Source organism: Cherax quadricarinatus, unplaced genomic scaffold (assembly GCF_038502225.1).
Source record: "Cherax quadricarinatus isolate ZL_2023a unplaced genomic scaffold, ASM3850222v1 Contig5580, whole genome shotgun sequence".
Taxonomy (NCBI): domain Eukaryota; kingdom Metazoa; phylum Arthropoda; class Malacostraca; order Decapoda; family Parastacidae; genus Cherax; species Cherax quadricarinatus.
Genome location: NW_027200606.1, coordinates 1 through 16,757, shown reverse-complemented (window position 1 = coordinate 16,757; position 16,757 = coordinate 1). Strand labels below are relative to the sequence as shown.

At 41.8% G+C, this 16,757-nt stretch overlaps 1 protein-coding gene across 1 annotated transcript; it reads left to right on the top strand.

Annotated features, from left to right (window-relative positions):
* Positions 1–2,942: 2,942 nt before the first annotated feature.
* Positions 2,943–4,203, top strand: LOC128693941 (uncharacterized). Its single transcript, XM_053783865.2, has one exon. The coding sequence runs from the start codon at positions 3,240–3,242 to the stop codon at positions 3,897–3,899; it is 660 nt and encodes a 219-aa protein (XP_053639840.2). The 5' UTR covers positions 2,943–3,239; the 3' UTR covers positions 3,900–4,203.
* The last annotated feature ends 12,554 nt before the right edge of the window (positions 4,204–16,757 follow it).

The window sequence follows — 16,757 nt, the reverse complement described above, 5'->3', positions numbered from 1 at the left end:
TCTGCGGTCTTCTTTGCCCTTCCCCAATCTTCATGATTTTGCGTTTGGTGGGGTTGATCTTCAGGAGCCAGTTGCTGGACCAGGTCTGCAGCCTGTCCAGATTCCTTTGTAGTTCGGCCTGGTCTTCGTCCGATTGAATTCTTCTCATCAGTTTCACATCTACAAACAGGGACACTTCGGAGTCTATTCCTTCAGTCATGTCGTTCACAAATACCTGAAACAGCACCGGTCCTGTGGCAACCTTCTCGTTACAGGCGCCCACTCTGACACCTCGCCACGTACCATGACTCGCTGTTGTCTTCCTGACAGGTATTCCCTGTGTGTATGTGTGTGTGTATGTGTGTATGTATGTGTTTGATGCGAGTATCCGATGATGGTTGAAGAGTACAAAACCTCGGTGTACCTGAAAATGTTAGAATGAATGTGACGAAAGCAAAACATGTAAATTCTTGAGGTATTGACAAGACTCTCGTCCTCCGATTTCTTGCCTGCCTCGTGTGAAGGAAGACTTGTGTAAATATGTAGTGACGAATGTTTGGTTAGGTAGAGCTAGACGAGTGCACGATGTGCGAATCTGCAGGACTCGGTACTTGACTACAGTCAACAGGAGAGGGAGAGAGAGAGAGAGAGAGAGAGAGAGAGAGAGAGAGAGAGAGAGAGAGAGAGAGAGACAAAAAACAGTGTACTTACATATTTGTACTCGCCTGTTTGTGGTTGCAGGGTTTGAGTCATATGCTGCAGCAGTTACCTAGTTGATGTGCGCCTTAGGAGATGTGCTCTGTGTTATACTCACCCCAAGATCTTTTTCCTTGAGTGAGGTTTGCAGTCTTTGGCCACCTAGCCTTTGCTCTATCTGTGGTCTCCTTTGCCCTTGCATGAGCTTTATGAGTTTGCATTTGGCATGCTTATATTTGAAGAGCCAGTTGCTGGACCAGGCTTCCAGCCAGTCCACATCTCTGTATTCCTGTCTGATTCTCATCCGATTTAATACTCCTCATTAACTTAACATCATCTACAAATAGGGACTCTTCTGAGTCTATCCCTTCCGCCATGTCAGTCACATATATCAAAAATAGTACTGGTCCCTGTGGAAGTCGCCCACTCTAACGTCTCGTCACGTACCGTGACTCTTTGTTGCCTACCTGTCAAGTATTCTTTTATTAATTGCAGTGCCCTTCCTGTTATGCGTACTTGATACTCTAGCTTTTACACCATTCTTTCATGAGGAACTGTGTCAAAGGCCTTCTTGCAGTCCAAGAAAATGCAATCTACCCACCCCTCTCTCTAGTGTCTTACTTCTATTACCTTGTCATAAAACTCTAGTAGGTTTGTGACACAGGATTTTCCATGAATGTGTGTGTGTGTGTGTGTGTGTGTGTGTGTGTGTGTGTGTGTGTGTGTGTGTGTGTGTGTGTGTGTGTGTGTGTGTGTGTGTGCGCGCGCGCGCCCGCCCGCGCGTGTGCGCTCGCTCGCAAGTAAGAGGACTGGTATTTTACTGTTCTCGTTGCATCAATTTTAACACTGAGTCCTGTTCTTGTTCATCGATCGTTTTCACCAAGGTAAGATGATCCAAAAATATGCAGACTCATTTTTCCATTAAATAATCATTTGTCTTTCTTAAAATACACAGACATCACAATGCAAATGACCCTCAAAATTCTATTTTCCTGAATCCTTTCATAGAAATTACTATAGTCAAACTCCAAGAGCACATCAGATCCCCCCACCCAAAAACAATAAAAACATTCGCTTTCACTACTCCAGCTAAGTACACTCACACTCATTTGCTAAATGATGATGAATATACCACACACCTCCCGCAACACACTTATGTCTACTGGCCTGCTACAAGCGCTCCTGTGTTGTAGGAAGTATGCTGATTTATTAATGCCTGGTGTATACTAATGTTGATGTAATTTATGATATTGTGAAAGTTTATATATGTATTATAACGGTATGTATATGGTTGTGTTAATATATATATTTAGAAATAGGTTGAGTTTTATTTTGAAATGGTTGTTGCTATATAACTTAGACTATCCATAGGTTAGACATCTCTTGGGTAAATGCTTGCGGACTGATAACCATATTTTAGTTTAGTAATAAATATATTGGTAATTAAAAATAGTTAGCTCGTCTGTCTGGCCCACGTAGTAATGCACAAAGGTATTAGTCAGGATTACTGCTTTAAAAATGTGTTCGTAAGATGATACAACTATATAATGCAGGCTTTGTTGAAGTGGTATAAAGCTGTTGATTAAGACGTGTGGAAATTGAGTGAAGAAGCCTGCTGTGTAGGCGAAAAATTTCAACAATTAAGATACCCAGCTGTGTCTTAATCAACATGCTGTATAATGTGTCGTGTAAATTAGCGGGTGCACAACTATGATGAACGTGTAGCATTATATATTCTGGTTCACGAGCAAGATGATTTACAAGTGCCTTGAGGAGTTACTGTTGGCTGGTGTTCCCAAGGGGACCAGACTCACTGATCCTGGGATAAGACTACATGCGACTGTTGTATTAAGCATGTTCACAACACATGCTTAACTAGGAAATAATTTTTGCAAGAGACCTTACCGTTATTCACTTCAGGCGACGCTGATTGGTTCCATCAGATCACGTGATGCAGCCATATGGCACAGCTTGACTCTGCGCATGCGCCTCGGGCTCTCCGTTCAATTCTAATAAAATCACTTGTCTTCTTTACATATATATACATTAGGCTTTAGTTCCAGAAATTTCTCTAAAGACAGAGCCAGGCAACAATGAAATTTATTTTAGTCGAACTGAATATATGAAAATAATGCATTTAAAACTTAAATTTTAATGCACTGTCCAAATCATTATGAAACTAGACGACGTTTCATGAAAAGTTCCACTAGTGTGTGAAGCGGCTGGCTCGCAAGACCGTCGCCAATCGTGCTGGGAGCTGCCACGGAACTACATAACCGCCTCTTGTGAAACCGAAAGTTACATTTTCTCTGCAAACACTAGAATATTTATATATATAACAAACTATAAATCCAATTTACAATACATATAAAAGGCAAAGGAAGCGTGAGGTGATATATGAGAGAGAGAGAGAATGAACTCGGCAGCACATCCGTGGTTACCCTGGAGAGGAAGTTGTGTCCCCGAGGCTTCCCGATGTTTGCCGTATCTGTGACGGTGTGGTGTTGGCGCCCCCAGGAGAAACTACTGCCTAGTAGTGATGTGACCCTTGACCACCAGCTGCCATGGAGGATTACTTTTACTTGGAAGAAGCAGGATACCCTAGTGCAGCATACAGGGGAACTAAAGCAGCGTACGACGACATCTTACCCAGCTCCAGACAAGAAGTCAGCACCCATGGAGATGGGACAACACAAGAGGACAGCGGCAGGTATGAGCTAACCATTCTCGACTCTCAGTGCGTCTATGATGTAGCACAATATCCGAGTTATCACCCTGGAGGGGAGAGTACCACTGCTTTTTCAGACACACCAGTTTATCCACACCGGTATAACCAAAGCAGTGATTTCAATGCGACAACAGCTAAAGTTCCAAATCCTCTTCCCCCTGTAGATCTGAATTTGGACCCCAGTCAAGATTCGTCCCACAATGCAATTCCTGATAAGGGAAAGATGCCCCCCCACAGGACTTACGTGATGCGACCACAACGACGGAGACGACACCGGCTGCCTGGAAAAGAAGTCGTCAGAACGCGAAGAGTTGCGGCTAACGCTCGGGAACGTCGTAGGATGCACGGACTAAACGACGCCTTCGACCGTCTTCGTGAGGTGATTCCGTGTCTGGGCAACGACAGGAAGCTTTCAAAATTTGAGACGCTGCAGATGGCCCAGACGTACATCGCTGCCCTACAGGAGCTGCTCAAGTCATCAGGGGCTTCAGTGTGAAGATATCGCAAACATAATGGGGATTAATGATACGTTTATTATTTTACTCGATAAATATAAAATGTGCATTTTATTTGCATATTTAAGAGGTGTGAATCATTTTATTAAGAAAAACTGAAGATTAAATTCCGTTGTTAGTAAGTATAGATAATTACGGGTTCTATTTAGTGAGGACATCAACTTGGATAACTGTAGCTATGAAAAAAAAAAATATATTCCCAATATACAACTTACGATTTTTATTAATAATTCTTGTACAGTAACTTAACTTCTCATTATGCAGACAGAATGTTTAAATAATTAACATTCTGAATTAATAATGAACTGTTAAGTATCATTTCTTTATATTATTATATATACGAAAATCATATACTTTTAAACCAAAGAATTTTTTTCCGTGTGTGCAAACAATAACTGATCACTGTTGGTAAATATCAAAATAAGGAACATTTTAGTTATTCAGAAGATCAGAAGAGAGTTGATATGTGGGTCATATTAAAGGCAATAACGAAGAGTTAACGAACATTCTCGTTGGCGATTTAGTTTTAAAAACTGAAATAATATTAAACTTATTTCTATGTGTTAATCTTATACCAAATAAAACTTACGTGAAGAGAAGAACACAAGCTAAAGAACACGTTTCATTGGGACAACATTTTGCTTTGAGTATAGATTTTTCATGACTCGAAAAGCACTAAAACAGGCTAAACGTTGTCCCAACAAAAACGTGTTCTGCAACTTGTGCGTTTATATTCAAATCTGGGCAATACGCCCACTTCATTAATAACTCGTGCATCAGATATGATATTACAGTTTTCTGTGGCACCCAAGAATACACTGTAGTCGATAGATATTTATGTGGATTGCTTTTGTTTTCATTAAGACTGTAGTCTAACTTTCTGGATATGGTTTTATGACTAAGGTGCGTCAGGGAGAAAATAATATGTTTTGGAGACGCGGAAATGCTGTGATAAGTAATTTATTGTTATTTATCGTTATCTATTTATAATGACAGGTCTTAATAATGTACTTTTCAAAATGGTAACTGGAATTCAGTCACCATAACTATATATATATATATATATATATATATATATATATATATATATATATATATATATATATATATATATAATGCTCTTTAGAATAAAAGTAATGCATTAAATGACGATTTTTAATTAAAACTTCCTTTACAGAATCTGCTTAGAAAATCATATGTAATGATCAATAATATTGATCAATGTTTAAGTGTCTTTAAGACAACTCGTACTTAAACATTACGAGAGGGAAAGTTGTTAACTGTACAACACATGCTGGGACAGACCTAGAGAAAAGTATTTTCCTGCACAGTGCATGTTGGAACACTTGGCACAACGTTTCGCTCTCTTTACATTAAGCATTTTTTTTTTTTTGGCCTCCTTCGCTTGAATATTTTTTCCGTCAGTAGTTCATCTTATTCTTGTTCTCTTTCGTTTTTTTTCAACTTCCCTTTTTTTTCTTTACTGTCAGTGTATATACATTGAGAGGTGAGTTTCTCTCAGTGTACATAGAAGGTTACGTATGTGTATCTCCATCCACATTCATTTTGAGATAAATGCATCATGATGTCTGCATACAGAGATACATTCTTCTCAATGTATATATTGAAATATAATTTCTCAGTGTATAAGCACAGACACCCACCGACTTGTGCTTCTAAATTTAAAATACACTGAGAGATGCGATTTTCTCGTATATGTACATTAAGAGATAATATATATACAAAGAGAAGACGTGTATCCCTGTGCATTTGCAATGAACTATTCCACTGCCTGACAACTCTGCGACTGAAGAAATATTTCCTAACATCCCTTTGATTCAACTGAGTCTTCAACTTCCATTTTTTACCCCTTGTTGCTGTGGAACATCCTGTCTGTGTCCACCTTGTCGAGTCCTCTCAGTATTTTGTATGTCGTTATCATATCCCTCTTATCTCTCCTGTTCTCCAGTGTCGTCAGGTCGATTTCCCTTAACATCTCCTTGTAGGACATACCCCTTAGCTCTGGGACTAGTCTTGTTGCAAACCTTTGCACTTTCTCTAATTTCCCTTCTTGGTTGACTAGGTGTGGGTTCCAAACTGGTGCTGCATACTCCAATATGGGCCTAACGTGCACAGTGTACAGGGTCCTGAACGACTCCTTATTAAGATGTCGGAATGCTGTTCTTAGGTTTGCTAGGCGTCCGTATGCTGCAGCAGTTATTTGGTTGACGTGCGCCTCAGGAGATGTGCCCGGTGTTATACTCGCCTCATGATCCTTTTCCTTGAGTGAGGTTTGTAGTGACTGGCTCCCTAGACTGTACTCCGTCTGTGGTCTTCTTTGCCCTTCCCTAATCTTCATTACTTTGCACTTGGTGGGGTTGAACTCCAGGAGCCAGTTTCTGGACCAGGCCTGCAGCCTGTCCAGATCCCTTTGTAGTTCTGCCTGGTCCTCGTCTGATTGAATTCTTCTCATCAACTTCACATCATCTGCAATCAGGGACACTTCTGAGTCTATTCCTTCCATCATGTCGTTTACCAATACCAGAAACAGCACCAGTCCTAGGACTGACTCACCCCGCTCGTCACAGGCATACACTCATCACATACCATGACTCGCTGATGTCTTCCCAACAGGTATTCCCTAATACATTGCAGCGCCTTCCCCGTTATACCTGCCTGATCCTCCAGCTTATGCATTAATCTCTTGTGTGGAACTGTGTCAAAAGCCTTTTTACAGTCCAAGAAAACGCAGTCTACCCACCCCTCTCTTGTCTTACTGCTGTCACCCTGTCATAGAACTCCAGTAGGTTTGTGACACAGGATTTCCCATCCCTGAAACCATGCTGGTTGTCGTTGATAAGCTCATTCCTTTCTAGATGCTCCACCAGTCTTCTCCTGATAACCTTCTCCATTACTTGGCATGCTGTACTTGTCAGTGACACTGGTCTGTAGTTTAATGTTTCGTGTCTGTCTCCTTTTTTATAATTTGCAACTACATTTGCTGTCTTCCATACCTCAGGTAGTCGCCCTGTTTCGATAGATGTGTTGAAGATTGTTGTTAGTGGTACACATAGTCTCTCTCCTTCCTCTCTCAGGACTCATGGAGAGATGTTATCGGCGCCATCGCCTTTGAGGTACCTAGCTCGCTTAGCAGCCTCTTCACTTCTTCCTTGGTTGTATGTATTGTGTCCAACACTTGATGGTGTACCCCACTCTCCGCTTTTCTGGAGTCCCACTTCTGTCTCAGGTCCTCAGCCTGATTAGCTGGTCCTTGACTGTTGTTTTCCTCCTGATGTGGCTATACAGCAGCTTTAGGTCAGCTTTGGCTTTCTTTTCTATGGTATTCTCGTATTGTCTTTGGGCTTCCCTTCTTACCTGTGCATATTTATTTCTGGCTCTCCTTATTCTCCTGGGTCCTTTGTCTTCTATATTTCTTCCATTCTCTAGCACACTTGGTTTTGGCCTCCCCACACCTTTGGGTAAACCAAGGGTTGATCCTGGATTTTTCTTTATTTCTGTTACCCTTAGGTACAAACCTCTCTTCAGCTTCCTTGAATATTGTTGACAAGATTGGCCCACTTAAGAGTAACACTGGTCAGATCACTGACAGTGATAAGAATATGTGTGAAATTCTAAATGCCTACTTCCTCTCAGTTTTCACCCAGGAAAATACTAGCGATATTCTTGAAACAAAAGATTATGTAGAACAGGATGATAAACTATGTACGATTGCGGTAACTAGTGACATGGTCCTCAGACAAATAGAGAAACTAAAATCTAACAAATCCCCAGGCCCTGATGAACTGTTTACAAGGGTGTTAAAGGAATGTAAAGAGGAACTTAGCATACCTTTGGCTAATCTTTTTAACATACCACTACAAACTGGCATAGTGCCTGATAAGTGGAAAATGGCAAATGTAATACCTATTTACAAGGCAGGTGACAGGTCCTTGGCTTCGAACTATAGACCAATAAGCCTTACCTCCATAGTGGGAAAATTTATGGAATCAATAATTGCCGAAGCAATTCGTAGCCATCTTGACAGGCACAGATTGATTAATGAATCTCAACACGGTTTTACAAAGGGGCGTTCCTGTCTTACGAATTTACTAACTTTTTCACTAAGGTGTTTGAGGAGGTAGATCATGGTAATGAATATGATATTGTGTATATGGACTTCAGTAAGGCTTTCGATAGAGTTCCACACCAGAGGCTATTGAGGAAACTTAGGGCACACGGAATAGGAGGAGAAATTTTTTCCTGGGTAGAGGCATGGCTGACAAATAGACAGCAGAGAGTTTGCATAAATGGGGAGAAATCAGAATGGGGGCACGTCACAAGCGGTGTTCCTCAGGGGTCAGTGTTGGGCCCGTTGTTGTTCACAATTTACATAAACGACATAGATGAGGGAATAAATAGCGGCATAAGCAAATTTGCTGATGACACCAAAATAGGCCGTCCAATTCATTCTAATGAGGACACTAGAGCACTCCAGGATGATTTGAATAGACTGATGCAATGGTCGGAGAAGTGGCAGATGCAGTTTAATATTGACAAATGCAAAGTTCTAAATGTTGGACAGTTAAATAACCATGCCACATATAAACTAAATAATGTAGATCTTAATACTACTGATTGCGAAAAGGATTTAGGAGTTCTGGTTAGCAGTAATCTAAAACCAAGACAACAGTGCATTAGTGTTCGCAATAAAGCTAACAGAATTCTTGGCTTCATATCTAGAAGTATAAATAATAGAAGTCCTCAGGTTGTTCTTCAACTCTATATATCCTTGGTTAGGCCTCATTTAGACTATGCTGCTCAGTTCTGGTCACCGTATTACAGAATGGATATAAATGCTCTGGAAAACGTACAGAGGAGGATGACAGAGATGATCCCATGTATCAGAAATCTTCCCTATGAGGATAGACTGGGGGCCCTCGAAAGGCGTAGAATTAGGGGGGATATGATCGAGGTGTATAAATGGAAAACAGGAATAAATAAAAGGTATGTAAATAGCTTGCTGAAGATTTCTAGCCAAGACAGGACTCGCAGCAATGGTTTTAAGTTGGAAATATTCAGATTCAGGAAGGATATAGGAAAGCACTGGTTTGGTAATAGAGTTGTGGATGAGTGGAACAAACTCCCGAGTAGTTATTCAGGCTAAAACGTTGTGTAGTTTTAAAAATAGGTTAGATAAATACATGAATGGGTGTGGGTGGTTGAGAGTTGGACCTGACTAGCTTGAGCTGCTGGGTCTGGTGCCGTGCTCCATCCTTGAGTGGAGGTGACCAGACTGGGTGGGTCATTGGGCTAATCCAGAGGGGGGGGGACATGGACCTGCTCCACATGGGTCAGTAGGCCTGTTGCAGTGTTCCTTCTTTCTTATGATCACTGGCCCTGAGGGTCTTTCATATGTGATGTCCTCAATACTTGCACTACTCAAGGTGAATACTAGATCCAGTCTCGCTGGTTCATCCTCTCCTCTCCTCTCTCTCTGGTAGTGTCCCTTATGGGTTGGTACATGAGGTTTTCCATTACAACCTTCATCATCTTAGCCCTCCACATTTCAGGGCCCCCATGTGGCTCCAGGTTTGCCCAGTCTATTTCCTTGTGGTTGAAGTTACCCATAATCAGCAGCTTTGCTCTGCTCACATGAGCTCTTCTGGTGACTTCCACCAGTGTATCCAACATCGCTCTATTGCTCTTGCCTTGGCCTCCTGCTATTCTGTGGTGGGTTATGTATCACTGCAATTACCACGTTGGGACCTCCAGACCGAAGTGTTCCTATTATGTAATCTCTTGCTTCTTCTCTATCTTCCCTCTCCAGCTCATCAAAATCTCATTTGTTTTTGATGAGCAGCGCCACTCCTCCACCCCCCTCTGTTCCCTCTGTCTTTCCTCAGGATCTGATATTCCATTGGAAAGATGACATCTGTTATCATTCCTGTGACCTTGGTTTCTGTGAGAGCAATGATTGCAGGTGATGCCTCTGACTCTTTCGTGCCACTCATCCCATTTATTCATTATTCCATCAACATCGGTGTACCATACCTTCAGTTTCTTCTCTAACACTGTGTTCTGGAGAGCCTGTGAGGGCGGAGGACCTGGCAGTGTGCTGTGGGATTCTACAGCATAGCGTGGGGTGGGGGATCTGTGGACTGTGGTTTGGTTGGGATAGCATGTTTGGTTGTTGGGTTCTGGGGGTGGCTGTGTGCGCGCTTGTGCTTGTTGCTCTGCCCTGCTCTGGTTGTCCTCTGCTGATTCTGTCTGTCTCTCTTCCTAGCCCCTTTCGCCTGTCTCTCCTCTCCCTCAGCTGCTGTCGTTCTGATTTTGCTCTGTCTCTGTCTAGAAACACCCTCTTGTATGTTGATGATTCCTTCAGCCGTGGATCCTCTTGTAGGATCCTGTTTTGCACTGTTTCTGTCTTGAAAATCAGCTTGACTGGCCGATGTCTCCCCATCAAATACCCCACTCAGTCATGTCCTTGTCACCTATTTCTTTGATGTTTTCAATCTCCTGTTTTTCTTGCTGCTGTCTTTCATTGTGTGTCTTCCCCTTGCTCTCCTGAAGCCCATGAATAAACACTGACTTTTCCCTCTCCTCTTCCCATTGCCTTTCCCTCTGTTTCTCCGGGTCCCACTTGTACATGGCCATTGTCACCCTTTTTTCCTGTAGTTCTTGGTGGCATGGTCGTACCTCTACCTGTAACCTATCCCCCTCTCCACCTTCTGCCCCTTCCCCTACTACTATCCCTGCTCCCAACTGCTCTCCATCTTCATTCCTCGGCCCTGCTTGTGGGCTGGTAGGGCCTTAGCGTAAGTTTTGTCGCCTTCCTTTCCATTTGACTCCTCGTTCAGTACGGGTGTACCAGCTTGAAATGCTATGACTCCTCTGGGCAATAGCCCTGTAACTCGCTTCAGCCTATCTACCTCATATTCTAGGGTCCTTATCCTGGCTTCTGCAGCTTAGACTTATGACTCTCATTTCTTCTAGTCCTTTACCCTCTTTTACAATTTTGCAGAAAGCTCTGCCTCCATCCTTTTCTCCATTTTTGCAGAAAGTTCGCCTAGCTTGTTCTCCCACTCCTGTTCCATTCTTTTACATTACTCTTCCATCCATTCTTCCTTACCAAAACCATCTTTCTCTGATTCTCTGAGCCTTCGAGGGGGGTTCAATGTCGTAGTTGTGTGTATGGGAGCAGTGGGATTTAATGGGGAGAGAGGGGGGGAGAGGGGGAGAGAGAGGAGAGGGGGAGAGAGGGGGGAGAGGGGGGAGAGAGGGGGAGAGAGAGGGGAGAGAGGGGGGAGAGAGGGGGAGGGAGGGGGGAGAGGGGGGAGAGGGAGGGGGGAGGGGGGAGAGAGGGGGAGGGGGGAGAGAGGGGGGGGAGAGAGGGGGAGAGAAGGGGAGAGAGGGGGAAAGAGGGGAAGAGAGGGGGGGAGAGGGGGAGAGAGGGGGAGAGAGGGGGAGAGGGGGGAGAGAGGGGGGAGAGAGGGGGGGAGGGGGGAGAGGGGGAGAGGGGGGAGGGGGAGAGGGGTGAGAGAGGGGGAGAGAGGGGGAGAGGGGTGAGAGAGGGGGAGAGAGGGGGAGAGAGGGGGAGAGAGTGATGAGGGTGGAGAAAGAGTGAGAAGGGGGCTAGAGAGGGGGTGGGAAGGAGGGAGAGGGGAGAAAGAAATGGAGAGAGTGGGAGGGGGAGACAGTGGCAGAGGAGAGAGATGGGGGCAAGGATTGGGGGTACAAGGAGAGAGGGGGAAGGGAAGTGAGGGAAATGCAAAGGGGAAGAGGTGGGAGGGAGAGAAAAGGGGAGGAGGAGGATGGAAGATGGAGAGGGAGAGAGAGGGTGTGTGTGAGAGTGACATAGGGAGGTAGAGAGTGGGAAGGGAGGTAGGGAGAGGGAAAAGGGAGGCAGTGGTGAAGGGGGACACGGATGTAGACGGGGAAAGAGGAGGGAATAAGAGGAAAGAGGAGGGAATAAGGGGAGAGAGAGAGGGGGAAGGAGAGTAACAGGAGAGGAGAGAAGGGAAGAGGGAGAGGGAGAAATAGAGGGAAAGAGGTGTGTAATAGGGGCTTGTGGGTGGTTGGTATTTGTGAAGGTTGGTGGTTCCTGTTTATTTATATTGGCCAACGGTTGGCAGGTTGTGTGTGCATGTGTGCATGTGTGTGTATGTGTATGTGTTTGAGTCTCTTGTGTTTACACTGTTATTTAAGTTACTGTAAGTTTCAAAAGCCTTCTTGTCCTACTCCTACACCTATTTGCAGCTGTTAGTGTATGTTTGTCTGACCTCAGAGCCTTCCGCACACTCACTGATGTGTGTGTGTCGACCTAGCATGTGGTATCACCACTTTCTTTCCCAGCTTCTCTTCCCTGCTAAAAGTTAAGTGCTCTATGTATGATAATCAGCTCTCCAGAGCAGGGTTTATGACCCCCAGCTACCAGTGATGCAGGACCAGTGTGTGTAATCCCACATGTAACCATAAATAGGTGATTTGTACATTACATCTGGCAGGTGTCGTCCAGTATCCCCACTCAGTTTGGATGCATGATTCTCGTTGTGATGGCACTCCTTGTCCCTTGGTGCCCCTTTCGTTTTTTCTTCCCTGTATTTATATTAACATGAACCGTGCTTCAAATACCACTCTGGAATTTCACTATGCTATAGGTGAACAATTTAACCTATTATCAAACACTCATTTCAAGGAACACATCAGTGTCCTGAGATTACTGGATATTTTCCCTTTGATTTTTTCTTTCCCTTCACTTTGCAGTTGTTTCATTATTCACTAACTCATCTATCCTTATCTCTTATCTCTCTGGCTTGGGTTGCACCTATTCTGGTTGAATCTGCTGATATTTGCTTGTGGCAATACCACCCAGGCCTTGGCTTGTGGCAGCACCACCACGCTAGGCCTCCAGCCTCTCTCTCTCCTGGCACTGAATTCACTTCATCACTATTATCACCATCACTATTACTACCACCATCTCCTCCACACCTCCACTATCACCATCAGTGTTACTACAACCATCTACACTATCACCACCATCCTCGCCACCTTCACCTTTTGAGACACTCTGATCGCGGGTTCTATCCCCGCCCGTGGTATGGTTTATTTAAGGGGTCATTCAACTCAGGAAATTTAATTGTAATTATATCAGTTTTAAAATTCTCAACAGTCCTATAAGAAATATTATATTTTATGTTTTACTAGAGGCATGTTTAATAAAAATGCCAACTGTTCTAAGTGAAAAAAAATATATATCTGAAGGTTTTGAAAGTTATTCTTGTCATTCCATGATGCTGGGAACAGGTTTAATAACTTAGGCCATCTGCACATGCCAATCACCCTTAAAATTAGGTCCTCGTTACCGTAAACAAAAGTTCAAAATATGACTCCGAAAGCATGAAGGGGTTTTCAAGTTATGAGGGAAATAAAATAAAGTAGGAGAAAGAAAAAGAAGTGAGGAAATAATTTAAATGTCCCCCATCAAGGATACCTAATTATCTTTCGCTCGAACTAAATTTGCTTTCTTTGTTTAGGATTTGCTATCATAAGACAGTAATAACTATCAGGCAGTAGTAATCTTCTTTTTATTTCAAGGAGTGTTTAGATTCATATAATAAAAAGGAACATCCGTTACCTTTACACAGCCGATGCAATAAGTTTTGAATATACTGTCGAAATGTATTTTTTTTTACCTAGTAAAGCAAAATATGTTGAGAAAACGGTTGTATACCAGTGAAGAATGTCACTCAGGCAGTAAGAGCTTCTCACGCTGCACAATATTTGCTTCCCCGTATAGGTATTAGATGTGGCTCGTTTATCACAGGAACCTCAAGGAGTAAGACGAATGTATCAAGCCAGGTTGAGTATACGCGCTCGCGTGTATGCCATTTAGGCTATTTGATCTTGTTATTAATCTGCCATCTCGCTGAAGAATGTAGGAAATATTGTTCGTGGTACTTTCGCTCTCAGCACACTATAGTTATCCGGAATTAAATGGTAAATGCTTACGATTTTTAGTAATACGTATATATTTACGGTCCTCTCAGACTGTCATCCCGTTTGTCTAATCTGTTATTTTCATTTTAATCTCAAGAGTTAGGCTTAGTTTTTATTATATATTTTACAAGCAAGGTAATGTTTTTCAACCTCAGCTCTAATCTAGATAATTGTTATTTAGTTGTGTAGCCTAGTTAGTATTAAGTAGCATTCCTATATATAAAAGGTAACAGATTAGGTCGAAGTCAACCGTGGATCTGGGCTTCATTATTTAATTTTTCTTGTCTAAGCTTTGTAAAACCCTTTTCCATACGAGTTATTCGAGGAATGAATGATCGGTGATGAAGAAATATCGTTGAAAATACACGTAATATTACAGCTTGAGTAAACTTGCTGAAAGATGCTCTAGATGTAGCATGAAGTCTATTGTCTGGATACCCACGAAGCTGGGCAGTGTGTGGGGGCACTTTAGCTATACATTAGTCATTCATGTAACAGTAAGATTATTGTGAAAATAGATGCATCCAGGTAGAAGCGAGTGATGAGTGGCCCTGTGTGATACTATAAAAGTTTGTTCTGATGACTGGAAAGAGGGAGGAGACACTCAAAAAGAGTGGTTAATTCCCAGAGAATGACAAAATGTATACCTCATTCAGGCATGTAGTCGAGTAAGAACAAAAAGCATACCAAAATTGCAAGCTACAGTGTTTGAAGACAGATTTATTTCATTAATTATAATAGCCTTCATAGTTTATCAGTGCTGCTGAATTGAAACAATGATAATTAAATAGAATTTGTTATACGACAACAAAATATAAAAAACGCAACTCTTTCCCTACCACAAACTATTTTCAACTACTGTAAAGTTGTCTCTGAGTAGTTATGGGACATACCAGGGAGGTTTAACAGAACCAAATGTGTAGCAAGTTTAGCGTAGTTCCAATAATTTCTTATTGTACCATAACGGTAAGTATGACACTTTTATGATACTGATTATAATAATAGTAATTATGGAGCTACAATGTTTCTGGTCGATCCCAGACGATATCGTCGGGAAATCGCATAGAAACCTCTTAGCAGAAGAAAAAAATATCAACCATTTTTGGTATTAAGAGTAATTTTAGTTAAAAATAGTCAAAGTAGTGGTGGTAGTGGGGTCAGCAACAATACGGGAGAGGAGAGGAGTCCAACCTTCAATCAGTAGTAACAGGAGATGGTAGGAGACGAGCCTAGGGGATCTTCATCCCTCACTCTCTCACTCTCGTTACTCATAGACCTGTCTATAATCTTACCATATAATCCACCTGTGACTACTGGGCGGCCATTATAATTAGGGGAAATTATATCAATTCTACAGTGTGCTAACGTTAATTGAATACAAATTACTCGTTCACTGTTTTTTTGTGAAGCAGGGCGGTTGAGAGATTATTCATGTTAAATGGGAGTAAAGTACTCTATACCGGGCTAAGTAAGTATAATAGCTACACTAACTGACAGTTATATGATAAAGTGCTTAATCACTCTCAAAGTTGGCCAATTAGTTAACAAAAAAAGTTTACGTTTGGTATGAGAGAGGAAAAGAGAGAGAAAGAAAGAAAAAGCTAATAAAAACTTTATTCCTGGCAGTTGCATGTAACTAATGAATCTGGTGTTGCTATTGACTCATGAGCGCTTAATATTTTTTATTAAAATAAAGAGAATTTAAAATAATTCCATATTCAGATTTTATGCTATAAAAGTTGTATTCTTAAGTCACCAGCTCGAGAGAAATTCATCCAAATATAATTAAAAGTAATTTAAGTCACTTCACTGATGCTCCATACTGCTAGCATGAAGCATCACTTGTTATATCTGAATAAAATGATAATAATTATCACTCCCGAGATCTGTCTAGTGAAAAAAATCTAATTCATCTTCCGAATAATTCGTAACACTTCGCAGTGATGCGAAGTGTTTATTTTTAAATGGCAATTACAACCCAACAAACCAATCGCTTCTCTTTGCTTACCTCCCGTTCGTTTAAATGTAATACCAAGTAACTGCACATGGGTTAAGAGCACATTTTACCTGTATATTAATATTTTAGCCATTAAAATCAGGTATGTATCGTAAATAAGGCTCTCGCTTTACAGCGTTTCGATACTACGGCTCTTTTCGATTATTTTCATGTTTATTATTTTGGGCAATTTATGTACTGCCTGTCTCAGTGTCGTATTCTGGTATTTTCAAACTTTAAACTTGTATTATTGTTGTAATTATTACAGTACAATGGCTCTTAAGGGTAATGCTAGTAAAAACAGAAATCACAAGCTTCTTATTATAAATTAACAGCTAGAAATAATCAAACTTAGTGAGAAAGACATATGGAATGCCGAGATAGGTATTAGATCAGACCAACTCCACTATACCCTTCAGTCTTCCTTTGATAATTACTTATAAAATAATCATTCGTCAATTACTATAAGCACAGTACCGTATTATTTTTTTACTTTTGCATCGTTTTTAAAGCCCAGTGCTGTTACGCACTGAATAAATTATAGTGTAAACATGTTTCGGTAGATGATTTTTTTTTTATTAACACACTGGCCGATTCCCACCAAGGCAGGGTGGCCCGAAAAAGAAAAACTTTCACCATCATTCACTCCATCACTGTCTTGACAGAAGGGTGCTTTACACTACAGTTTTTAAACTGCAACATTAACACCCCTCCTTCAGAGTGCAGGCACTGTACTTCCCATCTCCAGGACTCAAGTCCGGCCTGCCGGTTTCCCTGAAATGTCTCCTAATAAAATGCATGCATATCTTTATTCCACAATTTTTGCCTTGTCCTGTACTTCATCATC

Excerpts from the sequence above, each read along its gene's own strand:
- LOC128693941 (XM_053783865.2), top strand. The coding sequence starts at position 3,240 with ATGGAGGATTACTTTTACTTGGAAGAAGCAGGATACCCTAGTGCAGCA.